Here is a 25,477-nt window from a genome sequence, read left to right as displayed (position 1 = left end):
TAGCTTATAAAAAGAACAAAAGAGAACTGATTTGCAAAGCAAATATATATTAAGAAAAAGTAAATGGGCTGAGAGAAGGAAGAAGACCAAGACAATTGTGACTGGCTGGAATTTATTTTCCAGGAGGTAAGTCAGAGAATTTTAAAACCAAAAAGCAATGTGTGATATCTGTATTTTGACATATGGAAACAAGAACTGCATGTGAAGATAGAAAGGCAGGCAGAGATATAGTAAATTAGGTTAAGTTTAAGTTAAAATTGGATTTAATATCCTTTCTCTTATCTTCTGCTTTTGATTTCTTTAATTTTCTATGCTTTGCACGATATTGCTTACTCTTAAAAGAAATAGCATGATGGTCTGACAAATCTTCATCAGCTAGAGGATTGTATAATTAAACTTCCCAGCAAGATTGATATTTTGTAAATAAGTGTTCTTTATAACTGACTAAATGCCTCCAAATTGCCAGTCCAGGTAATATTATTTAATCAGGGTAACTCTTGAAATGTTGAATATTACAATTGGGGGTTTGGATTTTTTTGGCTCTAATGAAACAGGTACCTTCACAAATTATGTATCACTGGTGGTGCTAACAAGAAATACCAAGCACAACATCCTCATTATGATTATTTGCAAGGTTTAGGGCCCCTGAAGCATCCTATAGAGCAGAGCTGGATACACCAGAGCTAATAGTTGGGGGGGGGGCAGTGGCATTAGTAGAATAAACAGAGCCAAACATATTTTTGTGAGATTTCTGCAGATTTTTCAGAAGCACCTTTCATTTTATACTTAAAACAATGTAGCCTCCTTCCTATTTCCTCCCTAACCATTTTAAAAGGCAAATCTACCTTAACACAGCATTTGTCTTTTAAAATCCCTACAACCCCAAAAAGCAAATATTTGGCTTTGCCCATTCTGTGATCTCCTGGCATACTTGGCCACTTCTTCAATGGCAGTGATGAGAAAAACCTTAAAAAGCTGTCTCTTGTTACAGTAATATGGATCCATGCTCATTGTAAAGATGAAGCATTAAAACTGTAATCATTTTTGTGCTGCTGCACTTTTGGCCAGGCAGATGGTGGCTTCTGAGAGTTATTCAACAAAATCCAGAGACCCACAAGTAGTCTTCTTCTCTAAAATATATATGTCACATTTGTGTGGTTGTGCAAACATGTGGATAGAAGCTATCCAAAATCAAGGTCTAGAAAAATATTAGTTTTGCAAACAAACCATGCATTTACTTTGACAGTAAATGTTTTAGGATATAATGCAACCAAAGGACATTAGATGGAAGAAGTTCTATCATGTAGATTAATGTTCTATTGCTTACATATCTGAAATGGGCTCTAGATTAGTTAGTATCTTTTAGATAAATGGGACTGAAGTTTCCGGAATTGTCAGTGTATGGATAATTTAGATGCTCTAATGCCAATACATTTGAGAGACATTAAGATGGCACAGAGCAACAAATTTTATGTAGCACTTCCCAAAATTTATTTCAATCAACTGTTTTGATTATCAGATATTTTCTCATTGTCTTTTTGGGAGAAAAAGTATAAATAGTATCTGTGAGTAACCTGATCTTTTTTTGCCCCTTTAAAAGCTTGTGAGCTGTATTTTTTGTTCTTGTTTGTTGTCATATCTTTGTAACCCAAATCACGTAATTATTCAGATGCTATATTGTCACTTTAAAAACCTGCACACAGACTTTCACTTCATGCAATGGTGAGCTGCTTACAATATCCAGATTTCATCACACGTTGGAAGACAGGCGGTGTTTTTCCATGATTACTAGAGGATTGCTGGATGCTGAAACATGTAGATGCTTGCCACAAGCTAGGGACTGTCCATTTGTTTTTGTTTTCAGATAGCTGCAATACTTGCAGGTGATTGTAGCAATGGTTCAAGGTCAGAATCATAAAACATCTACATTCCAATCAGACAAATAATTTCTATACATACCATCTATTGACAATAACACATCTAATTCTGTGCTTGAGTATGATCTTATTTTCGGAGTTTCTGCTTTCAATTTTTTTTTTATTTCATCACAACTAGGTAGGTGCCTATTCCGTGGTAGGTTTATAAGCTAGGAATATCATAGGTTTCAGGAAGTGCTTATCCCGAGAACTTGTCAAGTGGGCAATCTGTTTTAGAGGTCCTAATTGCTCTCTTTGCTGAACCCACAATTTTGTGTTGATTTTTGAACATACTGATTACTGAGCAACCTCTCTATACTAATACCATCAACATTTTGTGTGTATGCATAAACAGAAATGATGTCATATTTAATTTACCTTATATTTAGAACTTTAATGAGAATTCATCATGTGTCATTTGTAATGGCTTTTTTAAAAATGAATTTTATGGTGATCATAAGTGATTTTTAAATATGCAATGTATACCACCTGATATCTAAATGAATGGCTGAGTACAATAGTCTGTGGCTTGAAGTTGTCTTCTTTGGGTTTTTATTTATTTATTTGCATTATATAGCAGACTAGAGAAAATAATACAATGCAAACAATAGTTATGTTCAAATAGAATATATTTGATATAGAAAAAAGATTGATGTGCAATCTCTAAGGCAATAATAGCATGGATTAAGCATTCTTTCTTTCCTCTAAAAGAAGTTTGTTGGGTACCATCAATATGAATCAACAACAACCAAATATCCCTAATGAATTTTGAATAAAGGGAGGGGGATAAGACGGTACCTATGAATTCCTACGAAATTGGCAATACTTTTGAGGTCTGATCCTCAGCTAAGGCTATTCCAGGACTCTTTTGTGATGCCCATTGGAAATGCATAAAGACCCACTTGTAAACATTTTCTTTTTATAGAGTAGAACTGGAGTATGCAACATGGAATGAGCAATGCTCAAAGTCTGTTTCCGCAACAATACATTTTTAGGACATTGATACATTTCTGCGTAGACCACAAAGGGAGTAGTTATGGCTCAGCTTCCCAGTGTACATACCTGTGGCAAAAAAAAATATGATATAGAGATGATGATCACATTTGATCATTCGTATCTGAGTTGGATGTGATTCTCAATATGACTGATATTTGTCTTCATATCTGGAGAGGATCTAAATTATGATTCAGCTGTCTATGTGCATTAATAGGATGCCTAGGAAAGAATCCAATGTGTAAACAACTTCAGATGTCATTCCAAGTTATGGAAATAATTTGTACAAAACATGTACGATCAACAAGCCTGTTTCAACTTTAATATCCATGATGTACTAACCTTGTCAATGATACCTACATAGCTTTCCTTTTCTCTCTTTGCCCACCTTCCACCTTCTTCCTCTCTCCCCCTCTCTCAATCTCTCTCTCTCCTTGCTATCACTTACTTCTCCCTCTTCTGTCACATGCTTCTTCCCTTTTTCATTTTCCGCTTTCCTCTCATATTTTATCTTTATTTTCCTCAAACCTTTCAAGCAGAATTTGCCTTGAATCATTTAAAATGGCAAACATTTCCACACCTGAATGCCATCAAAGATGGCAATCTTCTCTTTCCTTTTTGGACCATTGAAGTAGATACTGCTCTCCTCTTCAATGACTGCGCTGCACATGTGCCAAAAATGAAACATGAATTGGTCAACTCTCTAGCACTTTGGAGTCAACATTATCAATATCCAGGGAACACTTTTTGTCACTTAATGCTCTTCAGATGTCCTGGACTATTTTCCCATTATACACATTCATTATAGTTGGGTTGTAGTTTTATGGGCCTTGTATCCCAATAAACCTACAGCAGAGAACATCAGGTTAGGGAAGCTGCTTTATAATTTTGGAAAATACGGTGTCATATGTTCCCTTTGAGATTGTTCTTTTAATTCAGTCTTTTTGTGTGTGGTTATCTTTCCATCTCAGATGTAAACTTCATCTAGCTGTAATAGTTACACAACATAAATATTAATTGCTAACTTGGTAAACCTGATTATTCTGCTACAGGTTTCAGGGAGGGAACATTAAGCCTTCAGTATTAGCAGTGAAATACAAAGGGATTTGATTTAGGGCCCAATTCCTGATATAAAGATATAACAAGAACTGCAAATTTCCTTCCACCTAAATTATTGGCATGGTACTGGGTGGCATCTTATTAAAATAGACAATACAGTATCGGTTTGCCTAGCATGGAAAATCTAAGAATATTTGAACAAGGCATAATTTAGGGAGGAAAAAGAATGCATACTCAGAGCTGCTGGACTTTTAATCTTGAATTTAGTTTGAACAGGTTTTGATTATGCTAAAATCATACTTTCTAAGGGTGACTTTAAAAATGAATGAGAAAGTTTGTTCACACAGAAAGTTTACATCAAAGCAAATCACGCATCAGTCTTTTCAGTGGATGCCCAGACTGCATTCCTGTTGAAAATGTTCAGAAATTATTTCACACTCAAATATACGCACATATATAACCACATATTTTCTGCAATATTTCAGTTTGTAGTATGCTTTTCACATATGAATCCAAATATTCTTAGAATACCACTATATTACACCGTCATTTTTTGAGCATTTTCCCACATAATTTCATTGGGAAATATTATTTTAAGGATGCGACATAACCACTCTTCACCCCAAACATGAATTAATCCTCAATTATATCTTGAGGGCTTATTTTACTTTCTTCCACTTTTAAGAGGGTTGAAGTGAAATTTTTGGTTTTGCATTAAATTTATGCATTAATCCTCTATTCATTATTATGACTTGAAAATGAGATATAACTCTCAAATTTATAACTGAAACATTAAATCAAGTGTCATTCAACTTTCCCTGCTCTCGTGTCTTGTAGGCAAGTTGATGTTGCTACTCCCAGATTTAATTAATTTGTTCAATTAATATGCTGTCAAGCCTTCAAAAGCTGTAAAAACTGGTCATTTTGCCTGAAATATACGTATATATAAATTAACTTGGCTGCTGGACTCAGTACATCAGCATCAGACCATCCCGTCCCAGATGTCTGAAGGTAGCATGGACCATTTGATGCTACACTTCTCCTTCTTGGCTCCCAGGTAAGTTTCGCCATAATCCAACAAGAGCTTGAGCTCCAGGCTACTTTGGCTTACAAATGTTTCTTACTGGAGTCAGTTTCAAACAAAGCAGAAGAATTTCTTCCATCGGCATTTAGAAAGAGTTTTGATTCCTTTAGCTGTCATTTTCTTTTCCTGCTGGGCTTTGTATTCAACTGCACTAACAATGGCTGTGTCAAAAACCTCCTTCAGGTTCTTTTGAGTCAAAGCAGAGCACTCTACATAAGTCTGAGCCCGGATTTTTTCAGCCAGGCCTTCTGCTTGTGTTCTTGGCACAGGTTTTACATGGTAGCGATTCAGGCTGATTAATACTTTGACATCATCTCTCAGGTCAGCTTGTGTGCCTACTAGCACCACTGGTGTTTGGGGATTGTGAGTTCTTATTTCTGGAATCCATTTTTCTGTAATGTTTTGGAAGGAGGTGGGATTTACAACACTGAAGCAGACCAGGAAGACATCTGTGTCAGAGTAACAGAGAGAGCGGAGGCAATCGAAGTCTTCCTATAAGGAGAAAAGAAACATGGAGATGAATTTGTGTCAGATATTTACTGTACTAATTACACTTAGTAGGCATTGAAATCTCTGTTTTTTTTCCACAAAGCTCCAAAGTCAAACTTTTCCAACTTTCAACCAGCAAAATCATCCAAAGGTTAAAAATCATTGGAATTTTCCCAAGTGCTTTTAAGAGGAAAATTAAGTCAATTAATAGCGGCTAAGTATAAAATTAATGGTTCAGTTCGCACAACACACTAAGCTAAAACTAAACAAAACAAATTTTGCCTCAGCATGTTGGGTAAACCCTATCATTACAGTTTATGGCCAGTGTCCCTGACTGGGTGAGGACATCAATGTTCTTGTGGATGTTTCTTCTGTTCTCCAAATTTTATGTTTTGAGACTTTGATCATTGAAATAAATAAATACATAGGAAGCCAATGGTCTTCAGTTTTATATATACTTTCTTTTCCAATAATTCACCGTTTTTTAAATTCCCAAAATGTTTCTAGGCTGGGCCGTTCATAAACTCCAGAGGCATTCTTAGAAAATAAAACTGTTCTATTTGGAATGTGCCCAGAAAAAAGCAAGATAAAACTAAGATATTAGACAATATCCTGGAGAAATATGGCAGAATAACTTTACTGTTTTGCCTCCTATAAAGTGGATGTTTGTAATCAGAAGTATCCCCTCTGGTAGCCATTCTCTGAGTATATTCACAACTTTCTCAAAATCCCAGATGTGGCCATTGCTCCCAAAATATTAAGGTCTCCCAGAATGGCTAGTGTTATGTGTAAATATAGCCACTGTGGCTTAGTTAATAAATTATGTTTTCAAAAATAGGTTAATTCACTAATTAGACCATTGAAGATGTGAGGGACTTTTAATGCCCATTAAAATGGCTTCTCAATCATGTAAACAATCAAATCCAAAACTCTTGTGCCAATTAATATTTCAGAGCTCATGCTTCCCTTAAAAAGTCATGGGCCTCCAGACATATTTCATAAAAGGAATTTTTGCTGCAAATATATAAATAAATTTCAGTTATCAAGCCATAAGTCACACAAACAAGAAAGTTATATCAGTTTGTTGGTTAGATTTATAACCCAGTTTTCTTCCAGGAATGCAAGATGGCATCCATAACACATTTAGCATATTGTGCAACTCCAGGAATTTCCAATTCAAAGGTTATTTCAAATAAGAACTCACCAGAAGGAAACACAATGTGTCACCTCTCCAATACTGATATATTATGTTAATGTAAAGTATGACCGGACTATGCTGTAGATTGCTACTGAATGTCAGAGTATTTTTTTTACTGAATTATTGTCAGTTTTTCCTCATATCATCCTTAGTATGACATTTGAACTGGAGATGCAAATATTCTTTACTTTTATAGGACCCACCTGTCCTGCAGTGTCCCACAACTGGATACGAACGGGGGCACCATCAACCAAGACTTGAACTGTGAAGAGAAAGAGAAAATCACTAAGTAACTGATGTACGCCATTCAATTCACTAGCATCAGTCTTGGTCTATTCCCCAGAGAGGACTTTGAAGGTGGGAAGCTGCACAGATACAAATGCTGGAGTGGGAATATTTGAAAATACTGAGCAAATACTATAGAAGATTCATTGCCAAAACACACCCAACTCTATACTAATGATTTTAACCTGCCTTGAAGTATTGCCTCTGTCTTACCTTACCTACATCTTAACAAACGATTGCAGGAAAAGTATATATTCCATTTGAAAGCAAACATGAGCCAGTTTTTCCAGGTCCTGCAGTTCCACACTCCCATCTATGTTGATGTGCTGAACCAATAACCGAGAGTGGATGCCATTGTGCCTGTGATCTAAGTAGGCTCTGGAGGCATTATGAAACTCTGGATCACCCTTTCATAATCTGATGTTTTAAGACGATAGTTTCTATCAACTCCAGCCACCATGGCCCCTGAGAAGGCACCAGAAAAGTCATGCAATTTCAAATTTGGCTACTCTTCTACATATGGGGCAGTGTTGTTAACACCCAGTCAGATAAAAAGATGGCAGTCAAACAATAGAGCGTATTAAGCTAGCCAAATATTTAAACACAGAAGACCAGGATTAATGCAGCTGCTTCCTAGCTATTATTATTATTGATATAGTGCCTCAGGTTGGTTAGGAGGGCTTTAAGAATCAAAACACAGAACCAGGTCTGAGCTGCAGTCATCCCAATTGGCAAATGGCTCTTCAGTATCTGTATGTTTAGCTAACATAAACAAATGCATACACTGTTAAACATGATGTCCTTGTGTCTCTACTATTTACGGTATAGGAAAGTAACTTTTGGGGGGGGGAAAAATTGAAAAGCAAGAAGTCTACATGTTTAGCTGTCCTTTCTGCTTTTTGCCACCTCAGAAGTGTTCTGGGAGCTGATGTCTATGCTGCATATCCAGAGTTGTTTACTGTTAACAGCGAAACCTTATTAGTATTTGCCACAAACATCATTGCATAATTGCAATGAACTCTGACAAAGTTTTTAAAAGCGGCTCCACCCAGTAGGCACAGAAGTTGTTCTTCTATCTTCATGTTTTGTTCATCTTAGCTATAACAGGCCAGGCCAGGGTTAGTCCACTAATGATCCTAAGCTCTGTGACGATATTTGAAAGCCGGGTGTTATTCCCATGTGGGAATTAAAGAATACAAATTCCCAACTCCCTCTAGCTTCTCCATTGCAACCTACGCTTGTTCTCAAGATTGCTGAAGCAGTGGGGGTCTGGCAGCTTCTAACATCTTCCATAAGAACAACCTGTCATTAAACCTGCAGTCCCTTAGGGCTGAAACTGGCATGGACTTCCTTTTTTTCTCTTATTGCTTCTAGCAACTCTTCAAACCGGCATATATCTATCCTTGCATTTGTGGGCCAAAGCAATTGGATCTGAACTGATAAAACCTGAAGGGAGGGAAAGCAAAACAGAGAGATATATAACTGGCAATTATTCTTTCCTTCTTTCCTTCTTTCCTTCTTTCCTTCTTTCCTTCTTTCCTTCTTTCCTTCTTTCCTTCTTTCCTTCCTTCCTTCCTTCCTTCCTTCCTTCCTTCTTTCTTTCTTTCTTTCCTCCCTCTCCCTTCTTCCCTGCTTCACTCTCTTCTCTCCTTTTTTTTCTTGGCTTCTAAATGATTTTAAAGGCATAAGGAAAGAACTGGAGCACTAAGTTTCATAGTGTGTTCATAGTAAATGCACAAATTCCTTGAAAGGCTATCAAAAGTTGTTCAATGTGAATATCAATGGTGGCACACAGTATTTATTTGAAAGACAACTTATTTGTCTAAATTTTTCTTCATAGAAGGTGAAGCTTTATACTCTATAGTGGTGAGGCCCAGAAAGGCCTGGCTATTTGTCTGTTGTGTCTATGTATATCCTCACAAATCAGCTCAAGAATTGTAGTTCAAACTGAGAAATAATATTTTCTTCATAAATAAGATAACTTTCTTTTATGCCATTTCTTTCATAAACACAGCTGAACCTATTAACTCACACAAGTAACCAAACAATATACGGTACCTAAATAATCTTGCAAGGCATTAGCCATTTGTTAGTCTACAAAATACATATTTAAAAATGTAATCTGCTAAATGCCAAGCATAATAAACCATTTAAAAATAAATTTTACCTCATTTTTCTAATATTCTTGTTAACCTGATACAAGGAAAAATTTAACTATTGGGATCCTGACTTAATAATGAGATTGGTCAGATCCTGGCTTTAAAATACAGTTGATCCAATTCAATTCACAAAATTCAGAGTGTGAATGGTTGACACATTATCTAATGGCTCAGTGGCTAAGATGCTGAGCTTGTTGATCAGAAAGGCCGGCAGTTCAATGGTTCGAGTCCCTAGTGAGCTCCCCTTACTTGTCCCAGCTTCTGCCAACCTAGCAGTTCAAAAGCATGTAAAAATGCAAGTAGAAATATAAGAACCACCTTTGGTGGAAAGGTAACAGCATTCCGTGCGCCTTTGGCGTTGAGTCATGCCTGCCACAGTACCAAGAATGCTGGCTCTTTGGCTTTGAAATTGAGATGAGCACTGCCCCCTAGAGTCGGGAACAACTAGCACATATGTGTGAGGGGATCCTTTACCTTTAATGGGCACTGACTGAGAACTGAAGAAATAATGAGGGAGAACCCACCACCTTTTATTACCACATTTCTCCTACTGTTCAATCCAACTCTGTTGTATGGAATAGCTAAGATTAAATTCTGTCCACTCCTTTGTGGTGCTTTTTGCTACTTGAGGATAATAAAAGTATCAAAAAGTATTCAAGTAGCAGAAATGATAATGACTTCTCACCTCTAAACTAAATATGTCAGGTCCTCTGATCTCTGCAGCTCCAAAGGATATCTCATCAAAATTTTCAAGTATTTAGAGGGAAAAAAATGACAGGCACGGGGGTACAGGATGGAAATTAAAAATAAATCTTCAAGAACTCTTCACAGCTCCCTGCCTCCAACAAACAAACTTATTTGAATAAATTTGTAGAAAAGAACTGAGAACAATTCACTCTCCTATAACTATTTGTGAAAACTGTGGAGAGCCAACTGAAAATGCAAGAAGCAGAGGAGAGAGGTGATAAAAATAAATCAAGGCAAAATGCACAATTAGCAGGAGAGTGTAATGGAGGAAAGGGAGACATCCTGTCTTACAGGAGACAACAGAAGGTACTTAACACCAACCAGAGATATTGCCAGAGTATCCTTGAGTACAGAGAAGTTCTTTATTTTGGAGAAAAAGGACTCTGCTAATCTTTTCTCAGGCATCTTCTTGTCATTAGGGAAATGAAGACTGTAGTGTTTGCAGCCCTGTTCTGGATGAAATAACTCTTGTTGCCTCAAGGTCTTTCGGTACAATCAGGCAAAGCCTCTGAGTCACCTCAAAATCTTTAGTACACCCTGTTAGCTGTACTTTTGCCACTCTGGAATATAGTCACCAGTCTCCACAGCACTTGGAGGACTTTCCTGGAGTTGGTTCCCTGCCTTGGCTGGTCTTGTAGAACTTATAGAATAACAGAGTTGGAAGAGACCTTGGTGATCTAGTCCAATCCCAAGCAGGAGACACTATACCATTTCAGACAAATACTGCCTAATCTCTTCTTAAAAACCTCCAGTGATGGAGCACTTCTGCAGCTTTTTAATTTTTTTTGGAGAGGGGCAAATGGAGAGAGAAACCAAATTATAGCTTGTGCTTGAGGCACAATTTCTTGTCTAGATATTTGGAGGCTTGGTAGAGCCGATCAGGAACAGGAAGGTGCAGGGATCAGACCCGTCTTCTGAATAGTGGTTTGCACATTGTGTTAAGCCCATGATGGTGAACCTATGGCACATGGGCCAGTGGTGGCATACAGAGCCCTCTCTGTTGGCACATGCAAAGTCACCAGCTGCTCTTCTGGTGTCCAGTGCATACATGCGCACCAGCCAGCTGGTCTTTGCAGGTGCCAGAGTGCCAGAAAACTGCTTAAAAATGTCCCCAAAAATTGCCAAAAAACAAGCCATTTTCCAGGCTGTTTTCTGAGCTATTTTGGAGCATTTTCTGGGCTGTTTTCCAGGCTGTTTTCCAGGTCATTTTCCAGCCATTGTTTGAGCCAAAAATGGCCTGGAAAATGGCCTGGAAACAGCCAAAACTGCCCCAAAAGCAGGCATGCATGTGACAGCCTTCAGGTTACTGATGCTCCGGCGTGTGCCCATACACACTCATGTACACACATTCCAGTCTGGGCACTCAGTGCCCAAAAGGTTTGCCATCACTGTGCTAAGCCCAGTATTGTGTATGGTCATATCAGCCAGCCTCTTTACTCCCCTCTATTATGAATGCCCCATGAACTATTCCCCAAACTCCTGCTTTTTAATTTTCTACCATGAATTGTTACAGGCAGACTCTCTCATCTGTCTGCTCAGGTCTTGCCCAGAGACTGGATGGAGAGAGAGTTGGTGGAAGAAACAAAACACAAACAAGAAAACCAGTCCCAGAGTGAGAGATGGCCCTTGTGTGAAGCTGTAGAAGTATAAAATCTATTGAAATGTAAACAAAGGGGTGAAAACATGGCTCTGTAGCCTTGCTTGGGATACCTAGAGGAGTACACAGTAGTGGGGCTGGTTAGCACCCCGAAAGCCTTCCCTCTCCCTTTTAATTAATTTTTAATGTGGGATTTCAACTGCCCTTGCCTCTTTTTAAATTTTATTTAACATGCTATGTTTTAGTATTTTATTTGCACACCACCCACAGTTGCTCTGTGAGGGAAATGGGTGGTGCCAAAATTGGATTAAATAAATAATATAATAAGACTCTCAAGAATGGGATAATGTGTATATGAGTGTGCATATATATGCACACACATTCATACACAAACACCAACAGGAAATGTCTGGGATAAAGACTGAAGTGGGAAGTAAAAATAAAAACCAAGAAGGCAAGAGCAAACCACTTCCGCATTGCTGTCAAGAAGACAATATCAAGCTATCCTTGAAACAATCAGCTGGAGATCTCAATATCCTTTTCAAAGCACGTAGTTTAGTTTTTCAAGCGTCAGGAAATGAGTTCAGCACAAATCCCAGTTCAGTGTTTTCCAAACTCTGCAACTTTAAGATGTGTGAATTTCAACTCCCAGAATTCTCTAGCCAGCATGAATGGCTGGGGATTTGGGGGAGTTGGAAGTTCACACACCTTAAAGTTGTCAAGTTTGAAAATATTGTTATAATATAACACAATAAGGCACCTCCATAGCACAATAGAAGTTGTAGAAGTGATGATACAAATATTGTACTGTTTATAATTATGTACAAAGGAAATTAGAGCCATTTTGGCATTGCAGTAAAAAGAAAGAAATCTTGAAAATGTCATAAAATTAAGGAATATCCAAAGGCTATACTTTGAAAAAGGAAAAATGTGTACGTTTCTGGGTGAAATAATATTAGTTTTCATCTCAGACAGCAACATTCCCCAATATGCATATTCTTATATGGGTTGAATTGTTACCCATTTCAATGTTCCAAGCCCAAAACCGAAAAAAACTGTTGGGAAGCTGTAATCCCTCCTATATAAAGTGTGCTTAACTGACTCTCTGTAATAAAAGTACTCTAAGTGAGAATATAGAGAGAGAGCAGGGCAGACAGGTGTTAGGCAGTCAACAATTAAAAGGCAGCCATCAGATTTCTCCGCAATTATTTTAATGTCCAGACAGCCTCCTGGGGAACAAGGTCCTTCAAGCTGTAAATTAAAAGGTAGAAAAATAAAGCAAAGCAAGCAAACTCTACCTAACTACATATGCCATGTACATATACATGGAAATTCACATTCCCATATTTTCGAACTGGAGCAAAAAAGTGTACAGGTAGTCCTCAACTTGGTACCACAATTAAGCACAAAATTTCTGTTTTTAAGTGAAACCTTTGTTAAGTGAGTTTTTCCCCGTTTTACAACCTTTCTTGCAAAAGTTGTTATGAAGTGAATCACTGCAGTGGATAAGTTAGTAACCTGGCTGTTAAATGAATCTGGCTTCCCCATTGATTTAGCTTGTCAGAAGGTCACAAAAGGTGATCACATGACCTTGGGACACAACAGATGTAAGTATGAACCAATTGCCAAGCATCTGAATTTTGATCACATGATCATGGGGCTGCTGTGGAAAACGGTAATAAATAACTTTTTTCAGTGCAGTTCTATTTTTGAACGGTCCCTAAATAAACTGTTGTAAATCAAGGACTACCTGCATTAACCTGATAATGTCCTCAAAATGGTAAAAACTTCGCAATACATGAAAACACTGATGAAAGTCCTTGATATGTTGGCCCCCTTCCCTCTTTTTCTGTTGTATCTAACAAGTCAAATAAAAGCCATCTTGCTTTACTTTAACTACAGTGGTGAATGCAATATGCAATATGTTGTTTTTTTAAATGGAGTGGAGCCAAACATGGCTCTGAAAATAAAGCAACCTCTTTAGGACATATAAAAAGCAAGTTAGGATGGAATAAAATGGTTAAACATAATAGACATAGAAAGAGAACTTGCTTGAATTTATTTTACACACTGGCACTCCTGGACTTACAAGCATTTGCCTAGTCGGCGTCCTGCACCACGGCGGTATGTGTGTGTGTGTGTGTTCAGGAGTTAGATTTGGGGGTTCTCCGAACTGCACAGAATCTTAGCTAGAGGTTCTCCTGAACCCCAGCAGCCCACCCCTGCTTATGACCAGTTTTTACACTTATGACTTTTGAGGCATCCCCACAGTCACGTGATCAAACTTTGGGTACTTGGCAAGTGGTGTATATTTACGATGGTTGTGGCATCTTGAGGTCCTGGGATTGTCATTTGCAACCTTCCTAGGGACCTTCTGACAAGCAAAGTTGATGGGAGAAGCCAGACTCACTTAATGATGGCACAATTCTCTTAACTGTACTTAACAACATGGTAAAAAGGTTGTAAAACCGGGCATGACTCACCTAGCAACTATCTTTCTTAACGGCTGAAATTTTGGGCTCAGTTATGGTTGTAAGTCAAAGGCTACCTGTGACATGTCTTTGGCCAGCCTAGAACATTTTTCTGATCTCAGATGTGGAAGACAAGATAAAGTCCTTAGTGGTTTTTTTAGACTTCAGGATAGCCAGCCTTGGATTCCCCATGCTTTTATTACAGTATCTTGCAAAATATGAACATTTAATTATTACTGCACTGAGTTATGAGTACATATAGTCTAATCTCCACTGAATGATAGACTGAGGTAACACAATGCCTACTCAACCATCAAGTAGCAGAAGTGAAAGAAGCCCTACTTTTGTTAAGGCCAGGACACAACTATGACTGTTGCCAAAGCTTAGCTGTAAAGAAAGAAGACTAACCTGTTCCTGGTCAAAGAGTTGCTGAGATTTTTACTTGATCTTCCAGATAGTGGGCATTTCCCGCTTGTCTCATTTCTCATTTCAATACTTGCCAAACCCATATTGTAAATATAAAATGGTTACTAGGCACAAAGCATTAGGGTGCAAAAAAAAATCTGATACCATATTTTGTGTGAAGTATATGCCATTATACTACTAATGTATATAACACTGTAAAAATGCCATTTGGTATGACTTTATTCTCCATAATTCTGATCATTGCGCCTCAAAAAAAGACTCTTGTCTACCACAATGTACTCTTTGTTGCATTACTTTTGGAAACACCCTACAAGTTGCAGCAAATAGCTAGTATAAGAAACAAGAATCACATCATATTTATATTTTAAAATGCCTATTATTTACCAGGTACTATTTAAGCTATTGGTATTACACTTTCAACCTCTAGTCGAGAAGGCATATAACTTTATCTACGATGAAGGTATCCAGCCATTAAGGTCTGTTGAGCCTTCTGAAAATTTTGTAGCTCTTGAAAGGCTCATTTATTTGGGTCAAAGTGAGCATCTTTTCCTACAGGCCATGGAATACACTGGGGATGTCAAACTCGCGGCCTGCAGGATGGATACATCATATGCTGGCCATGGCCACATCCGGTTTAGTGAAGGGGAAAAAATCGTGATACGTCATGTGACATCACCGTGATGACACAAGTTTGACACCCCTGGAATATATTCTTTGCTTCTACTTTCTATGTAATTAGAAAATCTATAAAGATGCATCTTGTTTAGCATTTTTTTTTACTTTTTAAAATATTAATACATATTATATTTAACATTTACCTTTTTGTATACTATCTTTTAATTACTGTTATCCAATTTGAGTGTTCATTTGAAAAGAAAATTCAGGTCCGGATCAAATGAATAGACAAAATGATTAATATAGCAGACAAAAATTAAAATCAAGAAGAAGAACTAAAATGTTGAGACTGTAGTAGGCAGCATTCTTCCAAGGAAGAACTGCAATGCCTTAGGTTTCTTGTTTAGAGTAAAACTGAGAATGGGGTGACGTAGCAGAGATATCTAAACATCATGGCATGGAAAAAGTAGAGTGAGGGAAGTTATTTTTCTCATAAGGTAAAGGTAAAGGTTCCCTTTGCACATATGTGATAGTCTAGGGGGCGGTGCTCATCTCTGTTTCAAAGCCGAAGAGCCAGTGCTGTCCGAAGATGTCTCCGTGGTCATGTGGTCGGCATGACTAAACACTGAAGGTGCATGGAACACTGTTACCTTCCTACCAAAGGTGGTCCCTATTTTTCTACTTGCATTTTGCTTTCAAACTGCTAGGTTGGCAGAAGCTGGGACAAATAATGGGAGCTCTCTCCATTATCTGGCACTAGGGATTTGAACCGCCGAACTGCCGATCTTTCTGATCGACAAGCTCAGCATCTTAGCCCCTGAGCCACCGCATCCCTTACATAACGTCTTTTACACAGTATTAAAACAGTGTACAATCCACTTAAATCAGACTTTGAGCAGAAAGAGATTCAAGATTAATAAAAAAAATTTGCTAGCACACTAGGCACAGTTAAACTACATAATTCTCCATCAGACATAGTGATTCTACCAGTTTCAAGTGTTTTAAAAGATAACAAGAAGAATTCATAAAGGATCGAACTATCAATAGCTACTAGATTGGATGATCATATCCTGAATCACAGACAGCACCCCAAATACCAGCTATTCTCAAACTTGATTATCATAGTGATGTATTCTCATTGGGCCACTTTTCATGTTTATTTTATGGCTCTATTATTTTGCTTCTGTTCCGTTTACACGACTTTCATCTTCTTCCTTTTTATTATTGTAAGATGCCTAGAGTAGCCCCACAGCATGATAAGTGGCAAATAAATTTTACAAATAAGCTTCACTGGAAGAGCTATTAACCTCTTGGATGCATCTGCAACCCCATCACATGATAGCAATAAAATTGGGCCGTGACATTGACCTACTCCAGCAGAATTTTTACCTACTATGATGCGCAAGTGTGCCTTTTTCCAAGGATGCACCAAATAAGCATGGTAAAGTGATATGAGGAAGTTTATCTCCACCCTTCTCACACAAATTTGTAGGTCTTGTTTTAATCGTGTTTTGGCCTTCCCTCTAAGTGACGCAGGAAAGTTTCAGTGTAATAAAGAAACAGGTTAGGCAGGAAAGTTTGGTGGGTGACCGTCAATATTTACTGACCCCAAGAGCATCGCTGTCTTGCAATGTGACATATCAGTAGTTCTGATCTCAGCATAAATGCATGGGAAAATATTACTTTTCAATATTATCTGAAACACTAGCCTTCCCTATCAGCCCAACCTAATGACCTCTGCCTGAACAGGACAATAATTTGACATTTCCAGTTAGTACACTGATTGCAAATGATAAGAGTTGTACTTCAACTATCTGGAGAGGAGCAGGTTGAAGGATTATGTTCTTTATTTTTGCACATGATTCACGATGGATTATCTCATGCTTTTGAGAAACCCTGAACAGTTTCCTCTGTACTCATTTAAACCAGTTCCACAAGGCTACACGGTTTTTACTTATTTAATTCATTCACTTATATTTGCCTTTGTTTTACCAATCAGCATTAGGCACTTGCAGTTCAGGCCTGGAAATGCGCATCGATTGCCTTTAACTCTTGTATAAGCTTGGTTCACCTAGCATAAAGAGTTCTAACATGGTTACTTGAGTGTCAGTTTATTATGTGAACACAGCTGATTAAATGAACCATAGTTTAATCTGATACATGGACTAGCCACAGTGAAGCAAAATTCCATCCCTTGGGTGTTTGAAGAAAAAAGCTTACCAGCACAACTTAACCTTATTTTACCCCAGGGATGTAGTCATATGTTAACTACACATTAGATAATGTGCTATATGGTAAATTATGCCAATACTAAATTTTGAGGCTAGGAAAATGTGGTATTTCCCCACAGAAGCTCAACCTCACCCACCCACAAGATGTTTGCAATGCAGGCTGCAGTGCCTCAGAGAGAAAGTCCATTCAGAGAGTGGTAAGGACAGCTGAGAAGATTATAGGAAGCTCATTTCCTGTTATTCAGGATACTGCTTATAAGCGCTATCTGCTTAGAGCTCAAAGCATTGTTAAGAGACCCCACACACCCACTTCACGGTCTGTTTCTGTTGCTCCCCTCTGGGAGGAGATTTCAAAGAATTTCTAGCAGGACTGTAACAGTTTGGTTCCCTATGCCATCCATCTGGTAAATTCGCCAGATTCGTTTTTCTCTCCATGTACATATATGTATACATCCAAACTAGACTGTTGTTTCTCCATGTCATATAATATATGTGGGTATATGCATAATTTTGTATTTATTTATTTAGTTGTGTATATGTAGTGAATGTTGGAGGTGGAGACCCTTTGAGAGCTGCATGCAATGAAATTTCACTTTAATGTATGTTGATTAGTGTACATTCAAAGTGACAATAATTCTAAGTCTATGTTTAGTGCAATTTGATTGGGTGGGAAACCCTGCCTGGGATTATTCTAAAGCAGTTTAGTCTTCCAATTATAGCTGCTGGGATTTGGATGTGAGACTTAGATTGCCACCTGTTTATAAACAGGGAAACAATTAACATCCCCTAATTTTGTTGAACTAAAATGAAAAGGGAAAACTTTGGAGAACAGCTGTATGGATTCTGTTTGAAGCATTCCAGTCTACTGAAGCCAGTGGTGCAATTCAGCTGGTTCTATCTGGTTCGGGTAAACCAGTAGCGCTAGCTAGTGTGGGGAGGCTCCACCCACCAGCCCAGACATCATCACGTCCTGTTTTTGACGCTCTGCACATGCGCAGAAGGTCTTGGGCACACTCACATTTGCAAACCGGTAGCAAAGATAGGTTGATTTCATCCCTGACTGAAGCCCACCAATTGGGCTAGAGTAGCGTTCAAGAATCAAACCTATGAAAGCTCACTGGGCAGCCCTAGAGAACTCTACCTTTCAGTATTGCTGCTGTAGGAAGATGAAAAGAGAGAAGGATTAAACCACATTGTATCCTGATACTTGGAGTCCTTGGGAAAGTGTTGAAAACAAAGAAGCATCTTTAGAAATTGTTTTGGGGAAATCGCATCATGCAAAGCAAGTTGCAAATAAGGAAGATTGCCACCTACACTGGTTCCTCATCTGGATTAGTCCACACATGTTCCCAAAGGTTAGAGATCTATTGTCCTGGAAACAGAAGAAAAGGGGCAGACAGGGTGGCATTTTTGACATTCAATACCTGGCCTTAATCAAAGCAGGCAGGGGGAACATCTAGCCTTCAGGTTCCAGATATTGTTGGAATACACCTTCTAGCAACTCTCATTATTGGCCTTCTCACTGGAATTGTTGGGAGTTGAATTTGGAGGCTGAAGCTCCCATTCTACTAGGTTACATTTTTAAAAAAGAATTTTCAAAAGATAGATTTGATATTTTGTAGCACTGTTTAAAAAAAGAGAAACTCTGATCTAAAAAACGTGCTTCTTATAATGTATTCTTTCTGTAGGATCAGATTTTAAAAGCATGTACAACGTATAATAAGCTAAATACACTGTATATTAAATATGTGGAATAAATGACCCCTGTAATATAAATTTAAAGGATATACTGCAATATAAAATTCAAGCCATAGTTCACTGAACCACAGACTGTTCCTTGGTTTGCACATAGTTTGGTTGGTAGTACAGCCAAATCAAGCGATAAGTTAAATATTACATGTTCAAAATTAGAACAGCAGACATAGCAGCAAATTCTGCCTGTCTCAACCAACTTGGTCCTCTCCACATATATTGGGACTATAACTTCAAGTATTCCCGTTATCAAGTTGGTGCAAGCTGACTTAAGCCTGACTGGACTATGTAGCTGATTGTCCTATGGGAGGCAGCAATAATGTTCATGCACTGTATGCTAATTCAGGCATATCATTTAGTCTGTTCCAGGTCACTATTGTCACTTAATAAACTAGAGTTAAGCAAGACAATCAAAAATGGGTGGGGCTAGGACCCAAACTGAGTCTAATTTAACTTTCTGGAACATCTTACAGGTAGTCCTTGACTTACAACAGTTCATTTAATGACCGTTCAAAGTTACAACAGCACTGAAAAAAGTGACATGACCATTTCTCACAGTTACTTTTGCAGCATCCCCATGATCATGTGATCAAAATTCATATGTTTGTCAATTGCTTCACAATTATGACGGTTGCTGTGTCCCAAGTCAGGTGATCCCCCTTTTCAACCTTCTGACAAGCAAAGCCAATGGGGAAGCCAGATTCACTTAACAACCGGGTTATTAACTTATCAATTGCAGTGATTCACCTAACAATTGAGGCAAGAAAGGTTGCAAAATGGAGCAAAACTCACTTAACAAATGTCTTGCTTAACAACAAAAATGTTGGGCTCAATTGTGGTCATAAGTCGAGTACTACCTGCACTTCTAAACCAAATGTCAAAAATCAGGTTTGAGACTCTTGGTGCTGTAAAAGAAGTTCTGGCATTTCAGGGGTTCAGGTGCAACATAAATTATTACACTAGTTAGGATGTTAGACAGCATGATCTCAACATCTCTTCCAACTCTTTCGCTATATGATTCTGTGACTACATTGTATGAATATTCTTTACAACAAATGCTGCAAGACCACCTATTTTGGTTGTGGGAATCCTATGTTGCTCATGGGAAGATTGATGCCATCTAGTAAGCTCATGTTCAAAATGAAATTCAGGTTGGGGTTATGTGTTGCTCCAGTTCACTGCCATTTTAGTACAATGGTTCCTTTTGCTGTACGATAAAATAAATCTAAAACCACATGCTGTAGACATTCCTATCCATTGCTTCAGATAGGTCAATCAAAATTTATTTGTTCATTTTGCGGAGTAACCTACCACTAATTTTCAAAAGACAAAAAGACAGCCTTTTTGAAAAGAGCCAGATAAATTGTTTTATCATCCGGCAATTATTTGTTGGAAAGCAGTCTCAAACTGATTTGATAACACACATATAATTCCTTTCTAATCCTTAAAAGCCCATATGGATGCAGTGAACCAAGTTCAGAAGGATCTCACACTCAAATAGGAGTAATTGCATTAATCAGTCATTGCATAAGGCACAACATCTTGCAGCTATTCAAACTGTTGAGAACAAACACCTACTTCACTCTTCTCCCAGCTCATGCCTTCCCAACCAGCATGGGTGGCAGTATGACGATGTCCTTGAAGTTCAATGCCATCAGGAAGGCACCAGGTTGGAGATGGCCAGCCCTATGTGTTTCTCTCAAATGTGAGGATCAGTGCATATTTCAAGTTCCTGTTTGCTTGTTAAGTGATAGTTACTTCAAAGTGAAAAATAAATTTCAAAATTCCAATATGCTACTTTTCATGTAATCACCTTTGTAGCTATATTCTGTACTGTACAACAAACCACTCTATGTTTTACACTTCCGAGGATTAAATATTTTTAACATTTCTCTAATGACTGAGCTAGCTCAGAACGCTGAAAGATGAGCAAACCCATCTAGAAGACTCCAGGTTAGAGAAAGTGCAACAGTAATTCATCAAAAATATCAAGACCAGAAACTGTCTCAGCTGGTTCTAACTGCACTTTCTATTTCTTTCCTTACAAGGTTATGCTCAGACTGACAGAAACTCTTCAGATGATGAGATGTTTTGACTAATAGGCTTCAAGGACCATTAAGAGATTGTTGACAGCCAGTCATCCTCATGGGATAGACAACCCAAGCAAACTGACCAACCTAATAATATTGGCAGACAACTACTTCCTGGGGAAATAGCAATTCAAAAGAAATTGAACCTCTATGGTTTCTCTAGAGATGCCATCTTAATCTTAGAGTCAGATCAAGTTAGAGCAACACTAGGGCAAAGGTTCTTCGATGCAGAAGGTCAAACACAAACCACTGCTCTCTGTCATAATATAATTGCAATCCCTGAAGGTTAAATGTCTAAATCAGCCTCATGTTGATCACAGTTCCCAACTTTAGAAGAGTCTTATTTTTACACTGATCTCTCCACAGCTGTCCTGAAAGGGACATAGAGAAAAGGCTAAATGAAACCCACTATTGTCCCTCTGATATGGGTACCATAGAAACTACAGTTCATATTCTTCTATATTGCCAGTTCTACAATACATTCACCACCAGTTGATTACACTTCTTTTATTTATATTTCCAGGGCACTCTGATAGCTTTTAAGTACATTATTTGTTAAACAATCAAAATCACTTTATTTCTGTAAAAGTCATTAAAAAGTTGTTGCATTGTGTGTAAGCTCCACCCACAAGTAGTTACTACTTGTTCTTGTTGTTAGGGGATACTTTTGTGTTGTTCATTTTATTGATTGTACTTTTTATTGGCCAATGACCAAAATAAAGTTTCTGTCTGTCTGTCTGCAAAATGAGAACTTTGACACCGAGGGAAATGGTTCTTCTAATGCAAGCAGATATTCTATTGTTTTTAATGTTACATTTTATTTATTGTTAAATGTGGATTCAGTATCTAGCATAATAAATTTGACATAATTTTCAAAATTAAAAACAAAGTAAAATCAATTGAGAAATCTTTATCCTCAAAAGCCATTTAAAAATCTACAGTATTTGTAATAAGATGCAGAGATAGAGATATATGTTACAGGTGGTTATAATAATCATTAGGTCATTTGGAGAAGAATTGCTATGTGGTCAGTAAGATGATACTGCCTTGATGACATATAATCAATCAGTCGCAGACACTAGGTAAACTGGAAATAATAAAAGAATGAATCAGATGGATTATCTGCTCCAGCACACAAAAATCTAGCACCACCTTTATTCTATAACTGCTACAAAAGTTTGTTTAGGCAAACATCTTAAACAAACTTTCTAGGGAGGAAATCCCATTGATCTTAATGGGATATATTTTCAAGGAGGCGTGCACAGAATTGTAGTGCTGGAGCACAGTTTATCAATTCGTAAGTTTAGCCAGTCAATTGAATGTGTATCTTTCTTGGGGTGGAGGGGTAATCTACAGTCATCCTTCCTGCATTTCCAGTTTAGTCTTAGGCTACATGATCTGTAGTGTAGGTAGTTGATACTTGGGATAATCAACCCCCAAGTGCTGTTGGAGTTTCATCTTTATAAATGAATTACTGGCACACTTTCAGATGGCATACAATTATCTGCTCTTTCCTATATTTTAACTGGAAAAACAATTTGAAAGTAATGCTCTCTCAGCTTTACTGGAGCAATTAAAGTCACCTCAAACAAGTCCAACAGACTAGATATCTTGCACTGCTAGCTGAGTGAGAGAGTTACCACCCTTGTTCCAAGGTGAAAGACTACAGTGAAAGGTTTTGCCTTGTAACCTCTTTTTGAGTTCAAGACGTGTTTGCAATAGTTTCCTTTTTGAGAACTTCTCAAGCTTATGAAATACCAGCATTATTGGAATGATAGATGGAACTCTGTAAAATACATAACACTTCTAAATTTCAAGAAGGTAGGATGCCCATCTATACACATTTACCTAGGAATGTCACACTTATCTCAACAAGATTGACATAAAATTGTACCATCAATGAAACAGGAATAGAGATCAGTTGCTTCCCACTTGATTGGGCATTTGGTTTTTCACAAAGAATGAGAAAACTTGTTCACCTCAGTCCTCCTGCTCCAGTTTAACACTCAATAAATAACAAAGGATCAAAAACTTTCCTTCCACATCAAGGTTACAAACAGATCTGCCTTTCTTCCCTTTTCTTTGTGCAAGGATCCCATGTAAAAAGGAACTATATAAATCATTTTTCATCCAACTTTATCTGTCTCTTGAGAGAGAGAGAGAAAAGTCACCTGCTAAATTGCTGTTTGTTTTTCTCTATGCCTGGGAAACAAAGCAGTAGTTTGACAATCCTACACAGCAGACTTCCTAACAACACTGAAACCAATAGTGGGTGTTTCATCCCATTGTATGTATTAACTGTTATCTTTTCAAAAACACACAGGGTTAAACCCAAAAGACAGTCACCGACCCACCCAGCCCCCTCCTCCAGCAAGCGCCCTCTACCCTGCCTTGACAGGCTGGGGATTTCTGCTCTGCCTACCTGAGAAGGTGTCTAGTGCAGTCGGTTGGTATTGGTCTGGGTATCCGTTGGTTGTGTAGCTGACAATCAGGCTGGTTTTGCCCACGGCTCCATCCCCGATGAGGACGCACTTAATGCCCAGCTCCGAGCCGCTGCCTCGGCTGGGGCAGCTGCTCCTTCGCAAGGTGGGCGAGTAATCCAAGAGCTCTTGGGGCGGCATTGCTGGAGGAGCCGGAAGGGACCCCCTTCGGCTTCCTCTTTGGAAAAGGGGGTACGATTTGAAGCACAAAATGTTGCAGTTGGAGATCGTTTTCTTTTCTTAAAACAACCAAACCAACCCAGAGCGAAAGAGCCCAGCCCAGGAACTTTCAGGTGACGGTGGCACCCGACGGATCAAGGCGACCTGAGAGCCTCGCGTGGGTCAGGCACCGTTTCCCACGCAAAGCGGCAGCTTCTCTTCCTCTGGGTTACATCGCTCAGGTGTCCGGGAGCAGTGAAAGAGTAGCCAGGACAGGTAGGTTTGTATCCTGGGCGGGAATTTCATCCTCTCAAGCTTTACATTTAACTTCCCAGCTGTGTCAGGTGCTTTTGTTTTTCCTACGGCCTCCTTCATTTGCATAGGGCCACCCCTCTTTCCCTGTAACTTGAGGCTGCGGCATCAGGACTTCGCCTTCTCGGAACTGGGCGCCAGCTAGTAAGGAAAAGCCGGCGGGATGAGCAACCGAAAGGCTCCCTGCGTTAAAAAAAACACACAAATATAAAAGGGGGCAAGTCTTGTTCGCTCGAAGTCCCAAGCAAACAAACAAGATGGTTTGGTGCAACTATCTCTTTTGCAACACGATAATACCCCCAAAACTATGTGATCTAAGTCAGCCCTTTCTTCTCATCCTTGGCAATTTTAAGATGTGCGGATGTCAATTCCCAGAATTACCCAACCTGGTTGGGGAAAATGTATGGACATTTCATAGGCAAAACATTTCATCGGCAAGGACATGTGTGCAATTCTCTTTTGAGCCCTTGGAGAACTATGCTTTTTTAAAAATCCCAATAATGAATGCTTCAGAAAGTGGGTCACTTAGGACCTGATTCATAAACCCCAATCTTGTTTATTGTTTTTCCCAGTTCCAGATATTCCCCAATCTGACTCTTGAGGACACAAGATGGGCTTCCTTCCATTACCCTACTTTATTTCAGAATTTCCATGACACAGATGGGACAATGGTCCTTCTCAGTAATGACAATTTACAAAGAACTGGTTTTAATCCCCACCATGGTTAGGTGTGATGAAAGAAATGTCCTTCTGGGTTCAGCTCCAAGTGGGGAAAAAGACACTGGAGACATGGAGGCTGCTTGGAAAGATGGTTTATTGGTGGACAGGACCACATGGCTGGAGTCCTGAACAGAAAAGGTGATTACATGATAATATTGGTGGAGAAAAGAGAAGAGCCCATTGAGATGCTGAGTCCCTGGTTTTATGCCCTCTCTGGCCTTTGATCTTGATCTTGTATTCTGATTGGTTGTCAGACTCCCATGGGCCCATGCAGGGGCAACTCTCTAGGCTGCGTTTTGAATCCAGGTTTGGTTGAGTTCTCAGATGCCATGTGGTGAGTTAAGTGCCAATATTATCATGCCTTAATCCTATCCCCATGGAGCTGAAGGGGAGAACTCTTTATTATGTAAAGGGACTAGCTTGGCCCTCTTAATGGCCCATTGAAAAAGTGGGGATGGGCAGGAAGCTACAGGGAGCTATTCTGTCTTTTAAAACATGTTTCTTCCTTTTCTAGAGAAATTTTCTGCCTTTTCAATATATCCTAGGATATTTCATTTTTCTGGGAGAGGGCTGGGTGATAACTTCCTACAGGTGTGTGTTTTTATAATATATATCCTGAAATCTTTTCACAGTTCCATTCAGTCACAATACAGCTGGAAATACAGGATACTCTTCAACAGATTTTTCACAGCTC

The 25,477-nt window shown here is 38.6% G+C and overlaps 1 protein-coding gene across 1 annotated transcript; it reads right to left on the bottom strand.

Annotated features, from left to right (window-relative positions):
• Window positions 1-2,488: 2,488 nt before the first annotated feature.
• RHOV (ras homolog family member V) lies at window positions 2,489-24,085 on the bottom strand. Its single transcript, XM_087722551.1, has 3 exons — window positions 23,535-24,085; window positions 6,943-7,001; window positions 2,489-5,544 (listed from the first exon to the last, which is right to left on the bottom strand). The coding sequence occupies exons 1-3, from the start codon at window positions 23,731-23,733 to the stop codon at window positions 5,104-5,106; spliced, it is 699 nt and encodes a 232-aa protein (XP_087578677.1). The 5' UTR covers window positions 23,734-24,085; the 3' UTR covers window positions 2,489-5,103.
• Between the last annotated feature and the right edge of the window lie 1,392 nt (window positions 24,086-25,477).

This window comes from Thamnophis sirtalis, unplaced genomic scaffold (assembly GCF_051295495.1).
Source record: "Thamnophis sirtalis isolate CommonGarterSnake01/CBP01778 unplaced genomic scaffold, rThaSir2_p1.2 scaffold_1, whole genome shotgun sequence".
NCBI classification, from domain to species: Eukaryota; Metazoa; Chordata; class Lepidosauria; order Squamata; family Natricidae; genus Thamnophis; species Thamnophis sirtalis.
Note: the sequence above shows the minus strand (reverse complement) of the source record. Positions and strands in the feature narration are given on the sequence as shown.